Raw genomic sequence first — 27,346 nt, 5'->3', positions numbered from 1 at the left:
GTTGAACTAGCTGTGTAAGAATCACTGGGAGAAGGGGAACCACTAAGAAAATAACTCAAAAGTATATAGTAAAAGAAACAACAAGGGAATTAAAATGGTACACTAGAAAACATCTATTTAACACAAAAGAAAGCAGAAATGGAGGAACTGAGGAATGACGGAAAAAAGTAAGACATATAGAAAAAGAAGCAAAATAGAAGAAGTCTTTTCTTATCCATAATTAGATTAAATGTAAATGGATTAAACTTCAATTAAAAGGCAGAGATTGGCAGAATAGATTAAAAAAATTAAAAAGGGGCCAGCCCTGTGGCTGAGTGGTTAAAGTTCCACACACTCCACTTTGGCAGCCCAGGTTTATGGATTCGCAGGTTCAGATCTGGGTGCAGACCTACACAGCTCATCACCCATGCTGTGGCAGCATCCCACATACAAAACAGAGGAGGATGGCACAGTTGTTAGCTCAGGGTCCATCTTCCTCAGCAAAAAAAATAAAAAATTAAAAAAAAATCATCCAACTATATGTTGTCTACAAGAGGCTCACTTTAGATTAAAAGACACAAATAGGCTGAAAGTAAAAAGACAGAAAAAGATATTCCATGCAAACAGTAACCAAAAGAGAGCTGGAGTGACTACATTAGTATCAGACAAAATTGACTTTAAGTCAAAAGCTGTCACAAGAGACAAAGAAGGACACTATATACTGATAAAAGGGTCAATTCATCAAGAAGATACAATCATAAACATATATACACCAAACAACATAACCCCAAAATATATGAAGCAAAAACAGACAGAATTGAAGAGAGAAACAGGCAGTTCAACGATAATAGTTTGAGAGTTCAATACTCTACTTTCAATAAAAGATAGAACAGAGCCAGCCCTGATGGCCTAGTGGTTAAAGTTCAGCGTTCTCACCACTTCGGTGGCCCGGGTTCATTTCCCGGTCGCAGAACCACACCACCTGTCTGTCAGTTGCCATGCTGTGGTGGCAGCTCACAAAGAACAACTAGAAGGACTTACAACTAGGATACATAACAATGCACTGGAGCTTTGGGGAGGAAAAAGAAAAGGAGATAAATTATTAAAAAAAAAAGATAGAACAACTAGACAGAGGATCAGCAAGGAAAGAGAAGCACACTAAGTCATCTATAGCACACTCTACCCAACAGCAGCAGAATACACACTCTTCTCAAGTGCACATGGAACATTTTCCAGGATAGACCATATGTTAGGCCACAAAATAATACTCAATAAATTTAAAAAGACTGAAATCATACAAAGTATCTTCTCTGACCACATGGAATGAAATTAGAAATCAATAACAGAAGGGAATCCAGGAAATTCACAAATATAGGAAAATTAAACAAGGCACCCTTAAATAACCAATGGGTCAAAGAAGAAATCAGAAGGGAAATTAGAAAATCCTTTGAGATAAACAAAAATACAACATGCCAAAACCAATGAGATGCAGTGAAAACCTACGGGATGCAGCGAAGGAAATTTATAGCTGTAAAGGCATACATTATAAAAGAAACAAGATCTCAAATCAATAAGCTAAACTTCCACCTTAAGAAACTAGAAAAAGAAAAACCCAAAGCTAACAGAGGTGAGGAAATAATAAAGATTAGAGTGAAGATAAACAAAATAGAGAATAGAAAAATGATAGAGAGAATCAATGAAACTAAACGTTGATTCTTTGAAAAGACCAAGAAAATTAACAAACTGTTAGCTAGACTGACCAAGAAAAAAAAAGAGAGAGGACTCAAATGACTAACATCAGGAATGAAAGTGGGGACTTAACTAACAACCTTACAGAAATAAAAAGGATTATATGAGAATACTATGAACAATTGTATGCCAACATATTAGATGAAAGGGACAATTTCTAGAAAGACACAAACTACCAAAACTGACTCAAGAAGAAACAGAAAATCTAAACAGACCTGTACCAAGTAAAGAGGCTAAATCAGTAACCAAAAACCTTCCAACAAAGAAAAGCCCAAGACAAGATGGCTTTACAGGGGAATGCTACTAAACATTTAAAGAATTAACATCAATCCTTCTCAGTCTTACAAAAAATAGAAGAGGCCACTATTTTTGAGGCTATTACCCTAATACCAAAACAAAATAAAGCTATTTTGTTTCAGACCACTATCCCTTATGAATATAGAAGCAAAAATCTTCAACAAACACTGGCAAACCAAATCTAGCAGCAAATTAAAAGGATCATACACCATGACCAAGTGAGACTTATCCCAGGAATACAACAGTAGTTCACTATAAAAAATCAATCAATGCAATACACTACATTAATAGAATGAAGGAAAAACCAGACACAATCATCTAATTAATACAGAAAAAGCATTTGACAAAAATCCAACATCCTTTCATGATAAAAACACTCAACAAACTAGGAATTGAAGGAAACTTCCTTGAACCAATAATGGGGCATCTAGGAAAAACTCACAAGTAACATCATATTTAATGATGACAGACTGAAAACTTTCCCCCTAAGATCAAGAGCAAAACAAGGACGTACACTTTTGCCACTTCTATTCAACATGGGACGGGAAGTTCTACTCAGGGCAATCAGGCAAGAAAAAGAAGTAAAAGGCATTCAAATTGGAATGGAAGAAGTAAAACTACCTCTATTTGCAGACGACATGATCTTATATATAGAAAACTGAAGAATTCCCCAAAAACTATAAAAGGTAATAAACAAGTTCAGCAAAGTTGCAGGATATAAGATCAATATACAATAGCAATGCACAATCCAAAAATCAAATTAATTTTAAAAATTCCACTAACAATACCATCAAAAAGGAGAAAACACTTAGGAGTAAGTTTAAAAAATTCTAAGAATTATACACTGAAAACTATAAAACATTGTGTAAAGAAATTAAAGACGACCTAAATAAAAGACATCCTGTGTTAATGGATTGAAAGACTTAATAATATTGTTAAGATGGTAATACTCTCCAAATTGATCTACAGGTTCAAAGCAATCCCTATCAAAATGCAACAACCATTTCTGCAGAAATGGACAAGCTGATTCTTTTTTTTTTTTTTTTTTTGGTGAGGAAGACCAGCCCTGGGCTAACATCCATGCCTATCTTCCTCTACTTTATGTGGGACGCCGCCGCAGCATGGCCTAACAAGTAGTGCATCGGTGCGCGCCCGGGATCTGAACCCGGGCCGCCAGCATCGGAGCGCGCGCACTTAACGATTGTGCCACGGGCCGGCCCCAGGACAAGCTGATTCTAAAATTCATATGGATTTGCAAGAGAACACCCATACCCAAAACAATCTTGAAAAAGAAGAACAAAATTGGAGGACTCTTACTTCCTGATTACTTACTATATAGCAACAGTAATCAAAACTGTGTGGTACTGGCATAGGGATAGACATATAGATCAATGGAATAGAATTGAGAGTCCAGAAATAAACCCATTCATCAATGATCAATTGATTTTCGACAAGGGTGCCAACACCATTCAATGAGAAAAGAATAGTCTTTTCAGCAAATGGTGCAGGACAACTGGATATGCATATGTAAAAGAATGAAGTTGAACTCCTATCTCACACCATATACAAAAATTAACTCAAAATGGGTCAAAGACCTAAATGTAAGGGTTAAAACTATAAAATCCTTAGAATGAAACGTAGGTGTAAATCTTCATGACCTTGGATTAGGCAACAGTTTCTTAAATAGGCTACCAAATGCACAAGCAGCAGAAACATGGATAAACTGGATTTCATCAAAATTAAAAATTTTTGTGCATCAAAGGAGATTATCAAGAAAGTGAAAAGACAACTCCCAGAATGGGATAAAATATCTGCAAATCATATATCTGATAAGGGTTTAGTATCCAGGATATATAAAGAATTCTTACAGCTGAACATCAAAAAGACAAACAACTCAACTGAAAAATGGGCAAAGGACTTAAAGAGACATTTCTCTAACATATACAAATGGCCAATAAGCACACGAAAAGATGTTCAACATCATTAGTCATTAGAGAAATGCAAATCAAAACCACAATGAGATACTACTTCACACTAGGATGTGAAGTAGTATGGTATAATAGGATGGGTATAATAAAAAAAAAAGAAAAATAACAAGTGTTGGCAAGGATGTAAAGAAATTGGAACCTTCATACATTTCTGGTGGGAATATAAGACCTTCTACAATGTAGAAAACAGTTTGGCAGTTCCTCAAAAAGTTAAACACAGAATTATCATACGTTAAGAATTCCACTCCTAAGTATACCCAAGAGAAATGAAAATATATATCCACATAAAAACTTGTACATGAATAATAATAAGAGCATCTATTCATAATAGCCAAAAGATGAAAACAACTCAATTGTCCATTAACTGATGAATGGATAAACGAAATGTAGTATATCCATCCAATGAAATATTATTCAGCTATGAAAAGGAATGAAGTAATGACACCTACTACAACACGAATGAACCCTGAAAACATTACACTAAGTGAAGAAGCCAGACAAGAGGCCAGATATTGTATGACTCCATTTATATGAAATGTCCAGAAGAGGCAAATCCATAGAGACAGAAAGCAGATTAGTGGTTGCCAGGGGCTGGAGGGAGGGGGAGATGGGGAGTGACTGCTTAAAGCGTATGGGGTTTCTTTTAGGTGTGATGAAAATATTCTGGAGTTAAACAGTAGTGATGGCTGCAAACGCACTGTAAATATTGTAAAACCCTTGAATTGTACGCTTTAAAATTGCTAAAATGGTGAATTTTATGTTACATGAATTTTATCTTAATTAAGAAAAAAAGAGGAAAAAGAAAACTGAGGAAGCTGGTAAGGAAAACAGATTCCTAGGCTCCTCCTCTAGAGATTCTGACTGATAGGTTCAAGGCAAGGCCAGATATAGAGATATTTTTTAAATCTTCCCAACAATTCTAAAGCAGTTTGGGGAAGCTTTGCTTTAGTTAGTAAATTCCTCCAGTGAGTTCAAAATTCATTCATTCAATTAATATTTATTAAAAGCCTACTATGTGTAAGTCCTGCTAGGTACCAGAGGATACTGCAGGGAAAAAACAGAGTCCCTTCTCTCATGCCTTTACATGCTATAGGAGGAGACAGAAAACAACATAAAACACAATTTAATTTCCAAAACCTTTCAATAAACACGACTCCCTCATTTCTTTATTCATCACCTTGTTAAATCAAGCATAACTCTGGGCCAGCTAATCATTAATATGATGCAAGTCATCAATGAAGAGGCCAGTCCCCCTGAACTAAACACAGCCTGGTAAAGCCAATGCCACTGGGAAGTGTCAGCTTGTCACCAAGTTATCCTTTTCAAAAACCAAAAAGTAGGAACAACTCACCAGTTCTGGAGCACAAATATGTGCTATAAAAACAGAGATCAGCTTACCTGGGCAAAAGCCAAGTTCAGCACTGTTTCGGAGGCCAAGTACTGTAACCGGTACTCCTTGGAGAGGGCCAGAGCCTGCAGGAGCACGGGCAGCGCAATGGTGGGGGAGGAAGATCGCCAGTACAGCTCTGCCACAGACAGCAGGACGCTGCCCCAGAAGAGGAAAACATGGGATGAGAACATCCAGCACAAAGGACCATCCACGTGAGACATACAAGAGACCTCCCTTACCTGATCACCATTTCTGTATTCCTGATTTTCTGACAATGAATCAACAATTTTTGTAAAAGCTTGTGTGCCTCTGACATTTGGTTCTGAGCTTGTAGCACAACTGCTTTTCTGACACAGAAACAAAAGAAACACAAGTGGTTATGCTGATGTTTTGCAAGGGTTATAAGTATAGTCACTTTCAGGGTTAGAATCTCTATTTCCTCAATTAGACTGTAAACCTCCCAAGAGGAGGAACTGTGCCTGATATAATTTTTGTTAAAAGAAAGATGTGTGTGTGTGTATGTAAGCACATATGTGTATACACCAACACACATACACACACACAAGAAAAAAGTCTGGAATTACAGACATCAGAATACTGGTGATTATCTCTGGGTGATACTTATTTTCTCCATTTTGCTTATCTGTATTTTCTAATTTCCTATAATAAATAGATAATTAATAGAAAAAAATATTTTTCCTGAGCTAAAATTAATAAATTAATTCACACACAAAATAAATAAGAATGAAGCCATTTGAGACTGAATTCGTTCTGGGGTTGAAGTTCTCCAAGTTTCTTACCTATATACACCCTCTATGCTATTAAGAGCTGTGATTCCTGTAACAAGTGAATCAGCCAAATGATATTTGCCATCATTCATTGCTCTGTCAAACTGTATTTTTTGATCACATAGCATCCATAACTAATAAGAAAAAAAAAAACAATTAGGGACAAAACAGCAAATGTTCTTCTCATTATTCAACAGGGACATAAAAGTATTTGGGCTTGCTCAGCCAATATCCTTAGAACAATTCACAAACTTTTTTTTTTTATATTAAAACATTTAAAAAAATATTTCAAGTATGTGAAAAAGCACTGAGAATAAAAAAACACGTGTGCAAATTATTAACTTTGTCATATCACATTTTGCTTTATTTGCTTCAGATACTGCTACAGACTACTGAAGTCTTTTGCAAATCCATTTCCCTCTCTTTTTCCAAAGTAAGCATTTGACTTGGTGTTTATCATTCCCATTCACGTTTTTAACTTTTATAACATGTATACTTATCCTTAAACAATATATAGTATGATCTTGTATGTTTTTAAACTTTGTATAAATAAATAGTGTCACACTGTACACATCCTTTGACAACTTGCTTTTAAGCTCAATGTTATTTTTCTCAGATTTACAGATGTTAATGCAAGTAGTTCTAGTTCATTCCTTTTCACGATGAATAGTTTTCAGTTATATAAATATGCGACAACTTATTTATTCTCGTGTTGATGGCTATTTAGGTAGTACTGATTTTTCACTCTTCTGAACAATGCTAGAACAACCATTCTTGTATATCTCTCCTTGTGCATGAGTTTATCTTAGGTATACAACAAGCAGTGGAAATGCTGGGCTATAGGACATATGCACCTTCACTTTAATATGGTGCCGGTTTGTTCTTCAAAGAGGTTATACCAATTTACATGCCCCACCAGTAACGGATTACTCTTTGCTCCACATCCTCACCAACAATTGGTATTGTCAGATATTTTACTTTTGCCCAATCTGATGGGTATGAAATATCTCACTATTGTTTTCATTTTCAATTCCCTGATTGCTAGTCAGGTTGACCATCCTGTCATATATTTATGGGCCACACGCGTTTTTTCTGTGAACTGTGAATTAAATTGTCTTTTCCTTTCTTTTTTTTTTTCTTTTTTTTTTTTTTTTACTGTGCACCTTTAAAAAAAACGACTAGAGACCAGCCTGATGGTGCAAGCAGTTAAGTGCGCGCGCTCCGCTGCGGCAGTCGGGGGTTCGCCGGTTCGGATCCCGGCGCGCACCGACGCACTGCTTGTCAAGCCATGCTGTGGCGGTGTCCCATGTAAAGTGGAGGAAGATCGCCATGGATGTTAGCCCAGGGCCAGTCTTCCTCAGCAAAAAGAGGAGGATTGGCAGATGTTAGCTCAGGGCCAATCTCCCTCACACACACAAAAATAATAATAATAAATAGAAAATAAAAAAATGACTAAAGGGGCCGGCCTGGTGGAGTAGCGGTTAAGTCTGCCCGTTCCACTTCGGCAGCCCAGGGTTCGCCGGTTCAAATCCTGGGCATGGACCTATTCACCACGCATCAAGCCATGCTGAGGCGGCATCCCACATAGAGGAACTGGAAGGACCTACAGCTAGGATATACAACTATGTACTGGGGCTTTATGGAGAAAGAAAAAAAAAAAAAGAGGAAGGTTGGTAACAGATGTTAGCTCAGAGCCAATCTTACTCAAAAGAAAAAAATGGCTAGAACTGTAACCAAAACTGTTTCATAGCATTAGCACTACCAGAGAACCACACCTAATTCCTTCTTCCCCACAGCATCCTTGGGTGCCATCTTCCATCTGCTGTTTTGTTTGTAACCTCCTTGCCATCTGGGTTCTTGGAGTTCAGACCACAGCCTGCTGCAGGGCAGCAATGGGATCCCAGCACAGCTCCCATGCAGATGGGCACGCACACCACATCTAATGAGGCGGAGTCAACAGGTGAATGGCAGCCTCAGGACTCCCAGGCCCTGATCTCTCACGATTTCAAAATCCCTAAGCCACTGAAGACTAAACTTGGTAAGGGAAGGAAGAGAAAGGGTCTTATAAAAGTTTCCTTGGCCACACCAGGGATGGAAATGGGTACAGTAAGGAACAGAGGGCCTAGGACTGTTTTATAAAGTTTATTCCCTCTTGGTACAACATCGTCCCAAAAGGGTACTCAATTCTGAGAATGAAAAGACTCGGGTTGCCAAGTAAGAGACAAAACAACAAAACTGAGACCTAACTCTTGATCTATCCAAGAACATTGATGATTTCTTTTCTTATTCCCATATAGTTAGAGATATAAGGAACACTAACTTAAAACCAGGAAGACAGGAAGAAAAAAAGTACAGGCATACCTTGTTTTATTGTGCTTTGCAGATATTGCATTTTTTATAAGACCCTCCACCAGCAAAAAGATTACAACTCACTGAAGGCTTGGATGATCATTAGCATTTTTTAGCAATCAAGTATTTTTTAATTAAGGTATGTACATTGTTTTTTTAGACATAATGCTAATGCACATTAATAGACTACAGTATAGTGTAAACATAACTTTTATATGTGCTGGGAAACCAAAAAATTCGTGTGACTTGCTTTATTTCAATATTTGCTTTATTGCAGTGGTCTCAAACCAAACCTACCATCTCTCCAGGGTATGCCCGGACCCTACTTTAAATCTTAGAGTCTATTTCTCAGCCTTCTTTTTTTTTTGGTGAAGAAGATCAGCCCTGAGCTAACATTCATGCCAATCCTCCTCTTTTTGCTGAGGAAGACTGGCCCTGGGCTAACATCTGTGCCCATCTTCCTCCACTTTATATGGGACGCCGCCACAGCATGGCCTGACAAGCGGTGCGTCAGTGCACACCCGGGATCCGAACCCGGGCCACCAGCAGCAGAGCACGTGCACTTAACCACTACGCCATGGGGCCAGCCCCTCAGCCTTCTTAAACAGAGTTTTCAGAGTCTCATATGTACCTATGTTGACCTCAATGCACAGATGTCATAGAAAGGAATCAAGACACCAGAAACTGAGGGGAGACTCTAAAACATTCCATTTTGACAACAACACAGTAAAAACATTTATTTCTTTTCAGAAATAAATCCAACGCCATGCAAAAGGCAGGTTACCTGGGCATGCTGACTATTAGGTGGGAAGCGTTCCTTCAAGTGCTTTAACACTTCTGAAGCTGCAGCAAAACAGCCCTAAACAGAAAGACACAATTTGATTAGCACACCTGTGTTGAAACCACACCTGCTCCACCACTCACCAGATGTGATATGATTCACCTGTCCTTGGTGCAGAACCCAGAAGACACTAGGCAAAGACTGTCAACTATCAAAGGGCCATTTTTTTAGGTTTTAATATATTTTATTTCCCTATTTTTAAAAATCTGGTTAATCACACTTATAATACATGTTCACTCTAGAAAAAAACTTACAAAATACATATAACCAAGAAAAAGACAAATTACTTTATAACCAACCAAAGATAATTACAGTAATGTTTTGGCACATATGCTTCTAGATTTCTTTTACACACATAAATACAAAACATAATATATAAATATTCTGCAAATAGGTATACATACTATTTTTCTAAATTGACTATAACACTGTTTACTACATGGTAGGCTCTCAATAAATATTTTTTAAGTGAATTAAATACAAATCCATATCATTATAATATTTTATTAAGTAAATAAATTATGGTACATCAAAATAATCTCCTAGTTTGAGGTATTTTGGTTGTTTCCTATTTTTTCCATTTAAAAAAATGCTACAATGAATATCTTGGTGCATACATCTTTGCATACTTGTCCAATTATTTCCTTAGGATAAAACATTACAAGTAGAATTCCCAGGCCAAATGGTAGGCACCTTTAAGCCCTTTGATATATATTACTCCAGAAATGCACCAAGTACTTTCACACCAGCACTCTATGCCTTTTTCCTCCCCTAATATTTAAGCATCTTTGCCTATTTGATTGGTGAATCTGGTATTTCATTACATGGATTTGAACTTCTTTAATGATTAGATTGAAATTTTTTCTTTTTTTTTGGCCATTTACGTTTTTTTCTGTGACTAAATGTTCATGTCTTTTTTATACTCTTATATTGTTGGAATGTTTATCTTTATCTTATTGACTCCAAAAGCTTTTCAATTTGTCCCACTACTTTAACTAGGTAATATACGTCCTGTCTTTATAGAAGCTCAGACTGCAAGTGAAGTTTTATTTAACGTAAGTGGAAATGACATGGAATTACAATAAAAGATTTTTAATCTTTTTGTTCTTATGATTTTAACCGGCCAATTCTTGCCAATTATTTTCATGACTGCCATAGGGAGATGAGCACACGGATCTAGATGCGTTATTGTAAAACATTCAGGCCAAGTAGAGAGAACAGGGCACACGCTGCAGTATTCCCCAAAAACATTCCCACTATGACCTGACAGTCCTGAGCCTGGGAAAGCAATGATACACGACAAACCAGAATTATGCAGAAAGAGCAAAGGGGGCTGGCTATCTTAGCATTTCCTCTGGTTGCAGGGGGAAGCTCAGAAACAGCAGTTCAGAGCCCCTAACTTCTTTATAGGTTTACCCAAGCCCCAATCACTGCCATACCAAAGCGCAGCATCCAGTTTATTTGCACATCAATTTCAGAACACAATCTGAAACACATAGAAAGGAAATAAAAGAGCAAATGGAAACTCATGATAAAGCTGCTTTCTCCACAGCTGGCCAAGCTAATTTCACAGGTGTGAGCCTAACCTGTGTAATTAAAAATGTGACTGTCATCAGCCCAGTGGGTATATCTATCTACATGGTTGATGTTCTATGGGTATATCTATCTACATGGTTGATGTTCTAACACTAGAAACTAGGTCTTTCTTTTTTTTTTTTTTTTAATTTTTATTTTTCCCCCAAAGCCCCAGTAGATAGTTGTACGTCATAGCTGCACATCCTTCTAGCTGCTGTATGTGGGACGTGGCCTCAGCATGGCCGGAGAAGCGGTGCGTCGGTGCGCGCCCGGGACCCGAACCCGGGCCGCCAGCAGTGGAGAGCGCGCACCCAACCGCTAAGCCACGGGGCCGGCCCGAAACTAGGTCTTTCTAAGGCAAGTTGAGGAAAGGGGGAAGGGATTGAACTGAAACAAAGAAGCCACTGACTGTCTCGTAGCTGTGCAGTTAAAAGGCTTCCTGGGCCGGCCCCGTGGCTTTGCGGTTGAGTGCGCGCTCTCCGCTGCTGGCGGCCCGGGTTCGGTTCCCGGGCGCGCACCGACGCACCGCTTCTCCGGCCATGCTGAGGCCGCGTCCCACATACAGCAGCTAGAAGGATGTGCAACTATGATGTACAACTATCTACTGGGGCTTTGGGGGGGAAAAAAAAAAGCTTCCTGACACATCCTGGCCATTGGGGCCAGGCAATGACGGGGTCAGCAGGTTTTTTAAATGAGCCTAGAGATGAAAGGTGGATGAAGATGGAAATATTCATACAGATCCAAAGAGCATGGTTAACTTTCAGGGTGTTACTCCAGGAAAAATCACAGAACTCTAAAAACTGATCTTGGACAAAGTTTCAAGGCTAAAGCACGGAGGCAAGACAAGAGTTCTGTAAAGCAGTCTTCCATTCCAGTAGAAAGAAAAATCATCTCTACCGTACATAACTCAAAGAGAACTGAAGGGAAGTGACTCCACTGTTTAGGGCTGGCGTCAGTCAGGAGAATCCTACTTCGGAAAGTCACACAGGGACACTTTAAATGGGTGAATTGTATGGCGTGCGAACTATATCTCAAAGTTGTTGGGGAAAAAAAGTCACAGGAGGCTCACACCAAACAACCAACTGAATGTCCACTGACTCATTCGTTACCAAATGCTCCACTTAACCACGGCACCAGGAGAGGGAAAGCAACAACGTTAAAGATGTTCCAGCGCCATTACGAGCGGAAGAAAACAAGACAGTGATGAACACGCAACACTCCTGGAGGAAAGCAGACAGCGAGTGTAGCTGGCCTGCTGTTCTGATGTCAGAAAGCTCGGCCGTGCTTCCAGGTGCAGGAAGAAGGCAGCTGATGAAGGCGCACGCAGAACCCAGCAGCCAGAGCCCAAATGCCCTCCCGGTTTACACAGCTACCTAATGCATCGTCAAGTGCTAAATACATCTAGTAGAGGAAAGTATTTATAGACTTCTGAAAGGGGTGGAAACCACCCAAAGACCTTTAGGCTGCAGATTACGGAATGTTTCATGTTATGATGCAACCTAACGATCATTATTATACCACAAAGAGGTGGAAAAAAATAATATGATCAAGGAAATGTGCTTATAGCCAAGCAGTAGTGAGATACAGGGCTTTAGGTAAGAGGTTTCCCTGACCTCTTTCCCATGAAAGAAGATAATTCTGAGCAAAGAAGGAGAAAGACCCTTTCATCAACCCCCTCTAAAGAAACTCATGTAAAATTACTTGGGCTATAAATCAAGGTTATGTCCCATTCCCACTGTCCTTCTCTGGAGGCAACCAGACCCGGGTTGGAAACCTGACTGGCATTTACTGGTTGTGGGTATAGGACTTAGCTACCTGGATCTTGGTTTCTTGTTCTATAAAACAGGGATAATGATAAAGGTGACCTCATGGGGCTATGGTGAGGATTCAGTAAGATAATACATGTAAAACACTGAGCACAGGGCCTGGCCCAGAACAAATGTACAATGAGCATTAGCTGTTATCATTTTAGCTGTGCTTTTATTATGCTCTCCCCTCTCCTATAAACATACACAGCTCTACTACCTTAAATTTCAAAGATTCTTTTTTATTCCATGTGTTACATGGAAATAGCTGACCTCTTATTCCCTTCACTGATGCCAAAAGGGACCCCAAGTTCAAGAAACTCTACAGACTCCACACCCATTCCATTTCCACTGGTGGGACTTCACATTTTCAGCCACCTGCATCCAACCAGACCTGTCCCAGACGCCTCCAGTGCTTTTCTCAAGCTCTAGAGGGAAGAAATGGCAGAGCCTCCACTGCTCCAGAAGTACCTGGCCCAGCCACTTGCCTACCTGCTCCGCGTGCAGCTCTGCGAGGTGGCAGAGCGCCACAGCAAACGACTCGGTGTTGTTCTGCTGCACACCTGCATTCACCGACTCCAGGCTGTTCATGCTCAGCAACATCTGGGCTTGCTGCAGTGCCATGGTGCTGGGGGAGGAGACAGAACAGGAATTCCCTTCAGTCCACAGACCCAGGCTGCCCTCAGCCACACCCTACAGTTATCTTGAGTGGAAATGGAAGAAAGTTAAGCCCCTCTGCAGGCTCTGGCTTTGTGGGAGTAGCTGCCTCCCAGTGCCAGCTCCCCCATCCTCAGGACAAGGAGGGTGGAAACGCATCCTGGACGTGGAGCCCCAAAGGAAACACGTAGCGGCTACAGCACAACGGGGAGCTCCAAGCTCCAGACCCCCCACTGCCTCTAATTCTCCCTGTGGTCACGGGTAAATCAGTTTCATGGGTAAATTAGTTTTCATGGGTAAATTCAGACCTGATGCCATCCTGGCACCAGCTGCTCTTGCAATGTAAGCAGCAGCCAGGGTCTGCAGCTGTTTCAGACCAAATCATGCCAAAAAATTATCTCAAGTACAAAAACAAGTCTGGTAAAACAGGCACTTCCTTTCATTCTTGAATTCCTAGAAATAGCAGATTATCTAGGTGAGAGGTCAGGTAGTGACAGGGCTCAAGGATTAAAAATCTAGCTCAAGGGCCGGCCCAGTAGCATAGTAGTTAAGTTCGTGCGCTCTGCTTCGGTGGCCCAGGGTTCGTGGGTTTGGATCCCGGGCGCAGACCTAAATACCACTCACCAAGCCAGGCATGGCAGCATCCCACATACAAAACAGAGGAAGACTGGCACAGATGTTAGCTCAGGGACAATCTTCCTCAAGCAAAAAGAGGAAGATTGGTAATAGATGTTAGCTCAGGGCCAGTCTTCCTCACCAAAAAAAAAAGAATTTGGTTCAGAAGTTTACTTCTAAGCTAAAGGAGGTTTAATGGAAATCAAACATGAGGCTGGAGATATTCCACAGAACACAACTTGGTTAACAGGGAAGCAACTTTCTTTATGTAATAGCTTTGGGGTTCAGGGGATGCTCAACTTGAGTAACCACAGGCCATGCCTCCCGCGAACGGGAAGAGAGGTTCCTGTCTCAGAGCACTGGGGCACAGAGCGTGGAGTCAGAGGACCTGGGTTTGAGCCCTGGCTCTGTCCCTGTTAACTCATTTGTGATCCTGGGCAGATCAGATGTGTGTACCTTGGTTTACGCTTCCTAGGATGTAGATCACCCACCAGCCCCCCAGGCGCAGTTGGGAGGAGTAAATAAGAATGGCCATAGGAAGAAACTTCACAAAGTCTGTGCAAAGTACAAAATGATTTTAAACTATAAAGTCTTTAATCCCCTGCACAAACAACTTCCATCAAAGGGGGAAAGACCTGTCCGTTTGGCCTTCACAGAACCAGTTTAGCAGCTTCTGCTCATCTCCGCAAGGATTCATGCCTTCATGGCCTTAACAGTCTGCTTGAAGACCCACCTGCGGCCGTAGAGCCTCCAGATGGCTGTTTTCTGTGCGATGCTGATATCGATGAGCTCTGATAGGCTGTGTTTCCAGTGTAGGAGGTCGGAGTCCTTTAGGGCATCCATCAGTTTGTTTGCCGTCTTCCCAGCAAAAGCCCTCTGCTGAACCAGGGACTGTATTCCCAGGGAGGCGAGGTACTAAGGGGACAGACAATACCCATGACTCAAGATAGAGATTACATGACAGAATTCGTTTTGCTCTTCAGAAATGTGGCATATTTCACGTTCTAGCACATGAACAGTGACAGCACTATCTAAAAGGAAAGTACCAACAGCCCTACCCTGACCCTGACCTATATGAGATGTGTTCCTGAAAAACCGGGAGTGGCAGAGAGGCTGATGGTATACCGGCAAGAATCAGGGCTTTGACGTTAAATGGACCTGGACTTAAACACTGCCTCTGCCGTTACTGTGTGACCTGGGGCCAGTCCCTTAGCTTCTTAGCCAAGCCTCAGCTTCCTCTTCTGGAAAATGGGCATCAAACCTATCATAAAGAATTACTGTAAGGATTAAAATGAAAGACTATATGTCAAACCATGCTGGGTACACTATGTAGCAGGAGATTTAAAAAGGATGCCTATTATGAGCATAATCACCTTTTCACTAACTTCTGGTATCATTTTCAAGGATGAAAGGTCAACTAAAAAAAGTCAGGTTAAATCCATAACAAAAATTGTATTTAAGAAGTCCATCATTTATTTTAAGGAGCGATTTACTTGTGTTATTTTGATCAATTCTGTACATGTAAGTTTCCTTTCCCAGAAATGAGTCAAATGGACAATTTATAGATTTAAAAAGCATATACATTAAATTATTACACACATTACTATCAATTTTACTGGACTTTGTTGCAAACTTTCTGAGACAGAATGCTTAAGTAGTTCCACTGCCTATGGTTCAATTTTCAGCATATGTTTTTGAGACAGAATAAGGTTCTTTGAGCAACAGTAATCTGGATTCTAACAGTCATTACTGCTTCATGTGTGGAGACTATGCCCTTTCAATGCCCCTCAGTATTCGTCATTGATGATTATAATTCAGGTCCTTTTCTATCACTCAAAATGAGAAAGGACAAATGTGCCTGTCAGGTTTACTGGTTCCTGGCTTTGTTTACTGTTTAAAATAAGGATCAGCAAACTTGTTCTATAAAGGGCCAGATAGTAAATAGTTCAGGTTTTGCAGGTCACACATGGTCTCTGTTGCATACTCCTCTTTGTTGTTTTCCCCCCGACTCTTTACAAATGTGAAACTCCTTCTTAGCTTGGGGGCCACACGTAACCAGGCAGTGAGCCAGATGTGGCCCCATGGGCTGCAGGGTTTGCCAATCCCTAGTTTAAAAATAAGCCTTTCTTAAAATTTTCCTAAGTGAATATGTGGAAGTTAATGTTGATCTGTAAACTAAGCAAAGATCTCATTAAATTGATAAATGGAACTTTCACAGGTGTCATTAGGATAAAGGGAATAGGGAGAAACCTATCAAATGAATTCAGCAGTTTGATTAATAATTAGGGTCATATGAAACCACCAAGAATAAAAACCACACCATTTATTTAAACAATCTCACAGAACGATGAGCCTTACCGGTAACCCAAAATGTACTGCTTTCTTCACAGAATGCTCTAGCAGAACATAGCTATCGGATCTCTTCTGCCCCAGCACATAAAGCCAGCTCTGGCAAGAGAAATCATCAAAATATATCATAACAATGATAATGGCTAGTGTTCTATTGAAATATCATCGTTTTTGTAGGAAAGAATTAACAAAAGACAAAATAAATCCTCTAAAACATGCTTTCACAAATTATGAACCTAAATGAAACCCCTCAAACACATTAAAACTATCAGACTGAAATAAACAAGCCATTGATCTTCTTCGCCTCTGACAGCAGTGAGTGGCAAGTGTTCCAAAAAAAAGCATGAAGCCCCCACATGGCTTGTAATTGAGAAAGCGAGATTCTCAGGTGATTGTTGAATTCTGTGTTCTACTTGTGCTTGATGACTGTGCTTCTACAGAACAAGGTCTTATCCAGTTACTAGGTGTTGCATACCTCTTCTGTTATGCTAAGGTTTAATGTGGTAGTTTTGCATGGCAAGTTGCTTTAAAATTTATAGACAAGGGGCCAGCCCTGTGTCACAGTGGTTAAGTGTGCACGCTCTGCTGCTGGCGGCCCGGGTTCGGATACCGGGCGCGCACCGACACAGTGCTTGTCAGACCATGCTGTGGCAGCGTCCCACATAAAGGGGAGGAAGATGGGCACGGATGTTAGCTCAGGTCCAGTCTTCCTCAGCAAAAAGAGGAGGACTGGCATGGATGTTAGCTCAGGGCTGATCTTCCTCACACACACAAAAAAATTTATAGACAAGAAATGCCCCCAAAGCAAAACAGATATCAAGAATTAAGAAAGATAAATAAATATGGGTTGCCTTTCCTGAATTCCCATGACCATCTAACTAGTTTGCTGTCACTGCTAAGAACCTTCCAACTGCAAAACAACCCGATTCAAACGGGGCCTTCTGAAGGCCAATTCAACCCATGGGCAGAATTGCAAGACAGGAGGGTGGCCTCACCAAGCAATGCTGGAGACACACGTGATCGTTGGACTCCTGGGCAATCCTAATCGCCTCCTGCAGGGCGAGCTCTGCCTGTTGACTAATGACAGACTCAACATTAATCTCTCATTAACAACCACAAACATGCACAAGCAACGGTAACAGGAAGTCATTGGTACAGTAACTCATCAGAGTGTAGGCCTCTGGGTTGCAAGTTGTAACTACGGGTTTATTCCCTCAGAGGCACTCCTGTCCCCCAGCAGCAAGAAACATTAACAGTGGAGATATAGAACATGTCCCTTCTCAGGTGGACTTCTACTACAAGGGGCACGTAGGAGTGGCCTTCCTTGATCTCAGCTCCTAAGATTCTTATTTTAGTTGTCTACCACTGAGGGGAGGGGTAAGGGGAGGACACAATGTTTTACTTCTCATTGCATTCCCTTCTGCATTATTTGAATTTTTTCAACTATGGCATTTGATGCTTTTATAATTTTTTCAAAACTAGTTTTATGACGTATTTTGAGGATTCCCATTTCTGAGATTTTTTTTCCGCTCTTCCAGTCCCCTTCCATCTGGAACATCTCTCCCAGCCTCTTACTTTCATGGAAATTCAGCCAACTATTCTTGGCCCCACTGAGCCCTCACTTCTGAAAACACACACAGAAATTTTATCTGTACCCCACCTTACAGTGCTTAATTACATACTACTGTGCATCACCTTCTACTTATTTAATCTGTGTTAATTTTATTTCTCCAACTGGTTTATAAACCTGTAGAGGTCATGGGCGATGCCCAAAACTTTGGGTTTCCCAGTGGCAAGTCACAGAATAGTAGTCCTATAAATGCTGGGTCACTGAGGAACTCAAAATAGAATCAGAAATTCTATGGGTATCACTTACTTAGGGAAAAACTTACATACGAAATTTTCTTTCAATATGAGCAACAGCCTCACACAATTAATTTTAACTGGGGAGAGCTGAATTGTTCCTCAATAATTACTTGTTTGAATAAAGAAACCAGATTTTTTTTTTTCGGTGAGGAAGATTGGCCCTGAGCTAACATTTGTGCCCATCTTCCTCTATTTTGTATGTGGGTCGCCACCACAGCATGGTTTGATGAGCGGTGTAGGTCTGCACCCAGGATCTGAACCTGCAAACCCAGGCTGCTGAAGTGGAGCGCGCGCACTTAACTGCTGCACCACCGGGCCAGCCCCCAAGCCCAGCTTTAATAAGCTCTTTGAGAACGGCCTTTCATTTTTTATGTACTCATAATAAGTAGCAATGCCATTTGTAATATTTACCAGTAACTTATTTCTGTGTTACAAACAGCTTGCCCTAGGGTTTGGAAATTTTTATATAGCCTTCTAGATACAAATAATCTGTTGATGTACAGAATTTCTTTATATTTGCAACATTATCAATGGATGGGCAGCTAACTGTAAGGAATTAATTACTAATTAATTCCTGACTTACGCAGGTCCAGGCTTTTTTGTTTTTAGTTCTGAAGCTATGGACCTATATAAATCTTTGTCACTTAGCTACCAAGATTGTGGAGATTTCTTGAAAATCTTTATGGTTGTTTATGGAGCATCTACTGTGTCCTAGGCACTGGGGTTCTGGGGATATAGTAGTGAAAAAGGTTCTGGGGATATAGTAGTGAAAAAAGAGGAAAAAAACCCTGTTCTCATGGAGCTTACAGTGGGGGAGATAAACAATAAACAACACTAAACATAATAATATATCAGGTTGTGCTAGATCAGGATGAGGGGTTAGAGAGTGATGATGGGGAGTGCTATTGTTTTCATAAGTAACACTCTTCCTCCGGATACATGCACAGATCACTCACTCCTCAATTTGTAAATCTCCATTTAAATATTAAGGGGGAAGTTCAGCCCTCCCTAACCTCTGCTAACTTAATATTTGAATATAGATTTAAAGGAAATGAGGGAGTAATCTGTGCATGTGTCTGAAGGAAAGTGTTCTAATCAGCTAGAACAGCAAGTGCAAAGGCCCTGAGGTAGGGGCTTACTTGCCATGTTTGAAGAGGAGCGAGTAGTGTGATTAGAGTGCTGTAAGTAAGGGGGGAATAGAGGAGAATGAGCTCATAAGGGTGGCTGTAGGCTCAGGTAAGGTCTTTGGCTTTTACCCTGGATGATTGTAGGAAGCCATTGTTTAGAGGGTACAGACCTTTCTGCTCTGGCATTTTGAAAACAGTAGAATAGCCAGTGCGTTTCAGGTATTACAATCATTTTGCCTCTTGATCGTTTACTGAAAATTTTTGTCAGAGGCTTTTCCAGTTAGCAGCAATGGAAAACCATCAGGTCCTTCAAGGATTAGCCTGACTTTCTTGAAGTTTCTGTGTTGGTAATCTACCTTTTCTTCCTACCTCAGAAAAGTAATCTCTCTTTAGTCTTGTTTTAGCATACTATCCATACAGTTCTCCCAAAAGCCTTTTTTCTAAACATAACATTATCTATTTGGGCATCAGATTTTTAATAAAGTCAAACCAACTGATATTTATTGAGGGCCTGTGTCTGAAAATATTTTTCCCACCCTCAAGTAGCTTATGTTCTGGTGCATCTTAGCGTTAAAAGAGATTTAGAAGAAATATGAAATAGGTAAAAATATCTGGTTTCTGTGGCTGGCCCAGTGGCATAGTGGTTAAGTTCAGTGCGCTGTAGCGGCGTCCCATATAAAGTGGAGGAAGATGGGCGCAGACGTTAGCCCAGGGCCAGTCTTCCTCAGCAAAAAGAGGAGGATTGGCATGGATGTTAGCTCAGGGATAGTCCTCTTCACACACATACACAAAAAAGCTGGACTGACAAAAAGTTGACTATTAAAAGATAACATGGAATCTCACAAAATCATAGAGTTTGAAGCAGCCTTAAACATTTTTCGGTACAACCGTCAATCTGATGCTTGAATTCCCTTAATGACACCCCTGCTGTAGGCTTGAGCACTCCGCTGACACCTTTCTCAGAGGGTTCTATACAGGAAACTTCGTCATAAAGCGCAAAAACGTTTTGCCCTTTAACCTGCACTTACCAGCTCTCCATCTTCTCTAGTAGTCACATCCTCAATCACTCTAAGCCCTTTTCACATGACCTTTTATTTCATGAAGATGCCAAACACATGGCTTTGCTAAATCATTTATCCTCCAGGCTAGACGTGCTCACATCCTTCCCACATTATCTACACGACATGCCTTCAATAAGACGGTCTCCCGCACAAGCTCCGGCTTGTCTATGTCCCTTTCAAAACGTGACAGCAAGGGGCAGAAGTCTCAATTCTTGAACTTTGGACACTATTAATACCCTCTAGAGTCTCTATTCAAAGATGCCTGTTGCAACCACATTGTTCTCAAATGGGAAAAAGCCACTGGAGGAGGGGGAGAGAGACTTTCAAATAGTAATTTCCTACCTTTTCACCATTATTCACATTACTGCATTGATTTCAAAATAGCCTCCATATTTTGAAAGTTTTTATCCACTTAATTCTATTTTATCCACTTACTCTAAATTGATCAATTTTCCTATTTTATCATACAAAAATCATAGGCATATCTTAACAACAGCATAAGCCAATGTCACCTCACTGAGCTGCCTGAATTCCGTCCAAAAATGCAAACACGTGACTTTTAGTAAGCCGTTTGGTCTTTCACCCAGTAAACACACAACTTCCTTTTGACTTTTCAAAATACTGAAAATAGCTTTTACATCTTCATTATTACCTCAGAAAAATCCTTTTGGGAATCTCTGGCCTAATGACCTAATTTCCTTTTAATTCAATGACTGTTGTTCTTAGAAGTAAGGAAAGAAAGAGGCCACGAACTAAGATAGTAATGCTAAATAGTGACAGCAGGGGGCAGACTGTTCAGGTAGCTTAACTTGTCCAGTGCAAAAAGCTTCCCTCTTTGGAAGTTATTGACAAGCCCAGCTTGAACAATCTCTTTCTTTCTTTTCTTCTTCTTCTTTTTTTTAATACAGCATTTAAAAAAAAATACATCTCAATTCTCATTTGAGAGTGAATTTCTTCAATTTCTGTATGGACAGAAATCTATAAACTTACTAGTGACCGAAGCGGCAGTGCAGGGCGGCCAGGTTCAGAGCAGCGTATCTCAAGCTCCGGCCATAGCCCTCTTCCCCATTACTTTTGCTTTCGGCTCCAGTAAGAATCAGGCGGTCAAAATAATGAAGGAGGCTGTGTGTTGAACTGAAAACATCTTGGACCCGGAGGTTGTTTAAGTAGCTGAGATAGTGCTAAAACAAGAAACAAGCAACGTATTTCAAATATTCTGCTTCCTCTTGTGTAAGACTAATGCAGAGTTCCACTGGCTGCAAGCCCCCGTGTATCCCCCACCCTTCTAGCAGGATGGTCATAGTTGAGCTTAATCTTTTCCCCACAGGCAGAATAAAACAGGTTCAGGATACATTGGTTTGTTCCCCCCCCCCCCAGGAGACCTCAAATGAAAAACAGGAGTTCCATTAGTATTTGTGTCAGCGTTTTATCCTAAATATACATCCCCTATGCCACTGGTTATGTTAGGACCCATGGGTGACATGTGAGGGTGGAGGGGGGAACTCAGCTAGCTCAGCTATTAAGGAACATTGTGAATTCAGAAATAAAGATTTTAAAACCTGAATTCATATACAAATTATAAAATTAATTTTTCTAAATGTCCAAGTTAAAACACAGTGAGGCTTTTACCAGTTTACTAAATTAATTATCTTGTATTTTGACACTATTTTCATTTTGTTTGATTCACTGAATTAAACTTAGCTCCAACAGGCAGATCCCAGTTACTAAGGAGCAAAACAGATATATTTCTACGGTGAATAAAGTCAGATGTCAAATCCAGGTACTATTAAGAAAGTTTTCAGGGTAAAAATCCAATAAGGAATGGAATTATTTGAACTTAAAAAAATAAAGACTGACAGAAGAGGAGAAAAGAATTTTTAGCCCCAAAACTTAAAAAAAAGTCTATCATCTCCTGTCCATAGTTCACAACACCAGAGAGATGATGAATGAGAGAGAACATTAACAGATTGAAAAAATCTCTACTGGCCCAGGGATGAGAGGGTAGGAGGGAAAGCTTTGCAACCTAGGCTGAGCTGTTGACTTGCCAACAACATGATTTCTTCCCAAGAACCCGAGTCAATGGACCACTCCTCATTTGCATGGCTACTTAAGAAGAAGGGTAACAGGGCCGGCCCTGTGGCGTAGTGGTTAAGTGCGCGTGCTCCGCTGCTGGTGACCCGGCTTCGGATCCTGGCTTGTCAGGCCACGATGTGGCGGCGTCCCATATAAAGTGGAGGAAGACAGGCACGGATGTTAGCCCAGGGCCAGTCTTCCTCAGCAAAATAGAGGAGGACTGGCATGGATGTTAGCTCAGGGCTGATCTTCCTCACAAAAAAAAAAGAAGAGTAGCCTTGTCGTTGCTTTCCAACTCAGCAATAAATTCTGGGAAAGACTCACCGCTTCAGCAAAATCAGGATTAAATTTCAACAAGTTGTTTAATTCTTTCTGCAAAGAAGCTGGAGTGAGGGCTTTAGTCTCATCATTCTTTAACAAAGAAGCCTGAAATTTAAAAATGACAACTCAGTAGAAAGCCAATAAACATATGGAAACGAATTCTCAATAGCAGCATCTGATTATTTTCTTTTCCACAGCTACTCTCTCCTCTTGACCACACAGAACACTGTTCCCTCTTCCCGAAACACAAGCCTCCCAACCACCATTCCCCATCCACACACTTCCCCCATGCAAACTCCTGCTCACCCTTCAGGCCCCAATAAAGACTTCAGCCACCTGCTTCCACCACCTTGTAGACTGGGTAAGGTCCTATATAAACCCCTACCTGCTCCCATAGGCCCCCTGGACTAACCCTTCCTGGAGTACTTATCAAACTATATTAAAAGTGCCAGCCTGACCCCACCCCCAGACTGCAAGTGCCTTCAAGGCAGGCAGTGTGTGTCTCTAGCACTGCGAAGGGCCCGATGGCACACACTTGCCCACTCCTGGTTATTTGTTTCCTATGGATGATGCCAGCAACGGCTATATAAAATATGTAGAAAACTAGTTCCAAATTAATATTAGTACTCAACTGGGTTTTAGGCCCTTTACTTCAATTTTACCTAGACAAATTTTTCTTTAAAGTAGTAAGCTCTAATTCTATTTTAATTCATTATATCATTACAGAAGATTCCAAAAATACGGAAAAGTATACAGAAGAAAACAAAAATCATCTGTAAACCCTCCACCCAGAAATAACACTATTAATACATCAGTGTATCTTATTCCAGCCTTTTTCCTATGTGTGTGTATAAATGTATGTATATATGTGTATACATATATTATTGGTATATTTTTAATAAAACTAGAGTATGATATATAATTTTACTTCCTACTCTTTTGATTTAATATATTACAAACTTTGTCTCATCATCCAAGTCTTTGAAAATGATTTTTACAGCAAAACTATTAACCATTTGTCATATGTATTACAAATACTTTTTCCTCTTTTGTTGTTTGCCTTTTAATTTCATTAAATCAGGTTCTGACATGCAGACATTTAAAATTTTTATGCTGAAAAATCAAATGATCTTCTCCTACATGTTTTCTTTCACAGCTTTTATGTTTAGAAAGTCTTTCCTCACATAGAGATCTGTTAAAAGTTAATACGTACTTCCTTTTAGTCTAATTACAGCATTCAATATTTACATTTAACCCTTTAATCCATCTGTAACGCACAGAGGTGGGAGGATGAGGTGAGGATCCCGCTATATTTTCTCCTCCATAGTTAACCAATTGTCTAGACGGGTCTTTCTAATCCGTTTGAAATTCACCTGCAGGGGTGAGTCTATCACTTTTATCTAGATCTAAACAATACAACTTTCTGTGAAAGAAAATTAATAACAAAATTAGGGATAACCAGAAAAGTAGAGCAAAAATCAAAATTCTATGCTGAAAACATGAAAGAAAAATGTCCGGCTTATGTTACCAACAAAATGAAAAAGTATGGCTCAAAAGCACCAGCAGGAAATGTATGGGGTAAAGTGCACTGATGTCTGCAACTTGAAATGCATCAAAAAATAAGATGAAATGGTGGCCGGATGGGCAGATATAGGACAAAAACAGAGCAAAATATTAATTACAGGATCTAGGTGATGGGTATACGGGTATTCACTGTGCAATGCTTTTCAACTTTTCTTTCTGTTTGAAAATGTCTACAATAAAATGTTGGGGTGGGGCTGGCCCCGTGGCTTAGTGGTTAAGTGCGTTCGCTCCACTGCTGGTGGCCCGGGTTCGGATCCCGGGCGCGCACCGACGCATCGCTTCTCTGGCCATGCTGAGGCCGCATCCCACATACAGCAACTAGAAGGATGTGCAACTATGACATACAACTATCTACTGGGGCTTTGGGGAAAAAAAATAAATAAATAAAATCTTAAAAAAAAAAAAAAATGTTGGGGGAAGGGAAGTCAGTCTTCTAAATCACATTTTGGGGCTGTGTCAGTCCCACACCATCACTAAATGGACCTCCATTATAACTCTAATAGGGAAATACCATCATACACAAAACAGGAAGGAACACATAGCTACAACTGCACTGTTAGTGAAGAAAAGGGGATCAAGAGCAAGGGATGATGCAGATTCACCAACAAGCCTGCTAACATAACAGGCATACGTCATGACAGGTAACGTCACACAAAACATGTAGAAAACCAGTTCCAAATTAATATTAGTACTTAACTGAGTTTTAGACCCTTCCATTTTACCTAGACAAATTTTTTGCTATCAGTAATAAGTTCTAATTCTATTTTAATTCATTATATCATTATAGAAAATTAAAAAAAGGATTTTAAAAGGTTCATGATAAATTACAGAACTTACCTGTTGAGAAAGAAAAAATTCTGCTTGTTTTTGGGACAGGGGCCCACTGCAAGATACCTCCTCCTCTCTGGAAAAAATAAAATAAAAATAATAAAGAATTACACAATAGTGAAAATGGTAATGCTTACAAAGTCCAATAGATTCTTCATAACACCCTTCAGTGGTATCCCATCACCTCCTAGAATAGAGTCCACACTGCTTAGCAGGACAGGTGTGGTGCTTCATGGTGGTCCTACTTCCCACCTCACTCCTTTGCCGTCTCTTTCTCACCTACACCCCAGTCCTGATGAATTCCTTACAGGTCTCTTATCACGCCAAGATGCCCTCGCCGCTTCCTCTGCCTGCAGAGCCCATCGTCCCACCCACTGTTGGACTGTTGTACACCATCCACCATACAAGACTACCTCAAGTGTCATATCCTCCAAGAATCTCTCCTGATATCTCTCATATGAGCTCCCACTGTCTCCCAGAGATGCTTATCACAGCACCTAGGCATTGCCACATTTGGCTGTTCTTACTTGTATTTGTACATGAATACCCAGTCCATGCCCAGGTACACAATGGGCACTCAGAGTTTGGGAAATGAATGAATGAAGAGTTTCTAACTCCTTGCTACAGATACCAGATGGTACTGTATTCAAGAGCAGGAAAAAGAGGCTTTACCTAAGAAATTATCACTTGCCTAGAAGTTTAGATTATACAGAATCAATAAAAAAGAAATGTACTGATATAAATTGAGACTTTAGAACTCTATACATGCACAATATAAAACATTCTTATTTTGGGAGCAAAGCATGAATAATATCCTTTTGTCACATGACTCTAAAGAAATGGCTTCTCTGTTTAGGATTACAATAAGTATAAATATGAATTTATTCATCAATAATATTTGTATAAGCACTCTGTGTCTAATACAGCAGTTCTCAAACTGTTGCATGCAAACAGAATATAAATGGGTATTTTAAAAGAAAAAAAATGCTTCTGAAGTTAACTAACTTAGGGAAAACTGTATACTCTTATTTTGCTTGGAGAGTCATGATGCACATTAGAGAAATCCAACAGAAAGAAACTTTATTCACTCTTGTTTAATGTCCCATTTACTAAACTCATTAGAACAAAGAATCCTTTCCTCACATCTCTCAGAAGCACTAGTGTTCCACAGAAAACACTTTTGGAAGAGGTGCTCGAATATTCTCTTGGTTTCATTGCTGATATAAGGCAGTGTATCAGATTCTGCAACTATCACAGCTGCCAAGAACCAGCCCCGAGTGACCTACGGGGAAATGGAAAAAAAATTCACAGACCAAGTTCTCAAATGGAAAACAGTTAAGAGTCTGGGCAATAAAAGTCCTTTTCTCTTAACATATCCCATAAAGAAAATAAGTCCAAGGCTTGAAACAAATATGGCTGCACACAAAAGGCTAGAGACAGATGAAAATCTGAACGAAACTGGACGCAGCACTGCTGGTCCTGTCCTCCTCTAAAGCCCATAATGCTCACTGTTACCAGATGCTTTATTCAGTCACACCTTTTCCTAAGAAAGATTTGAGGTAGGGGCCGGCTGGGGTGGCGCAGCGGCGAAGTGCGCATGCTCAGCTTCGGCGGCCCGAGGGTTCACAGGTTCGGCTCCCAGGCACGCACCGGAGGCACCACTTGTCAAGCCATGCTGCCTCAGCGTCCCACAGAAAGTAGGGGAAGAGGGGCACGGATGTTAGCCCAGGGCTAGTCTTCCTCAGCAAAAAGAGGAGGATTGGCATCAGATGTTAGCTCAGGGCTGCTCTTCCTCACAAAAAAATAAATAAATAAAATAAAAAGATTTGAGGTATCTTATGATAAAGGACACAGGAGCAATAAATTTAATAAGATAGAAAGAGAAAATCAGAATCACACAAGGTAAAATTGCTACAAATGAAGGGAAATACAGTTACTGTAAATGAAGACTAAATTTGGCTCTGGCTTCCATGGTGGCAACCGTGGCCGGTGTGAACAAGCTTGGGAAAAACAAGTAAAAATACCACGGCCCAAATCATCCTTGACTCACTCCTCCTTTGCTTCCTCGGGGCCTCATAAATTCATGCAGAGAAAGTAAGTCTTA

The 27,346-nt window shown here is 40.3% G+C and overlaps 1 protein-coding gene across 1 annotated transcript in view; it reads right to left on the bottom strand.

Moving 5' to 3' along the window:
- The window catches only part of ANAPC5 (anaphase promoting complex subunit 5), a 38,247-nt gene that overhangs the window by 1,308 nt on the left and 9,593 nt on the right, over positions 1-27,346 (bottom strand). The window contains exons 5-15 of the mRNA XM_058531386.1: positions 25,252-25,318; positions 22,834-22,935; positions 21,427-21,617; positions 17,378-17,459; positions 16,392-16,481; positions 14,767-14,948; positions 13,254-13,389; positions 9,325-9,399; positions 6,204-6,325; positions 5,643-5,750; positions 5,412-5,559 (exon numbers count right to left, since the gene is read on the bottom strand). Of these exons, the coding sequence (XP_058387369.1) occupies positions 5,412-5,559; positions 5,643-5,750; positions 6,204-6,325; positions 9,325-9,399; positions 13,254-13,389; positions 14,767-14,948; positions 16,392-16,481; positions 17,378-17,459; positions 21,427-21,617; positions 22,834-22,935; positions 25,252-25,318 (1,303 nt within the window). The remainder of the gene's footprint in view (positions 1-5,411; positions 5,560-5,642; positions 5,751-6,203; positions 6,326-9,324; positions 9,400-13,253; positions 13,390-14,766; positions 14,949-16,391; positions 16,482-17,377; positions 17,460-21,426; positions 21,618-22,833; positions 22,936-25,251; positions 25,319-27,346) is intronic.

Source organism: Diceros bicornis, chromosome 35 (assembly GCF_020826845.1).
Source record: "Diceros bicornis minor isolate mBicDic1 chromosome 35, mDicBic1.mat.cur, whole genome shotgun sequence".
Classification (NCBI taxonomy): Eukaryota; Metazoa; Chordata; class Mammalia; order Perissodactyla; family Rhinocerotidae; genus Diceros; species Diceros bicornis.
The sequence above is the reverse complement of the archived record's forward strand: the minus strand, read 5'-3'. Positions and strand labels throughout refer to the sequence as shown.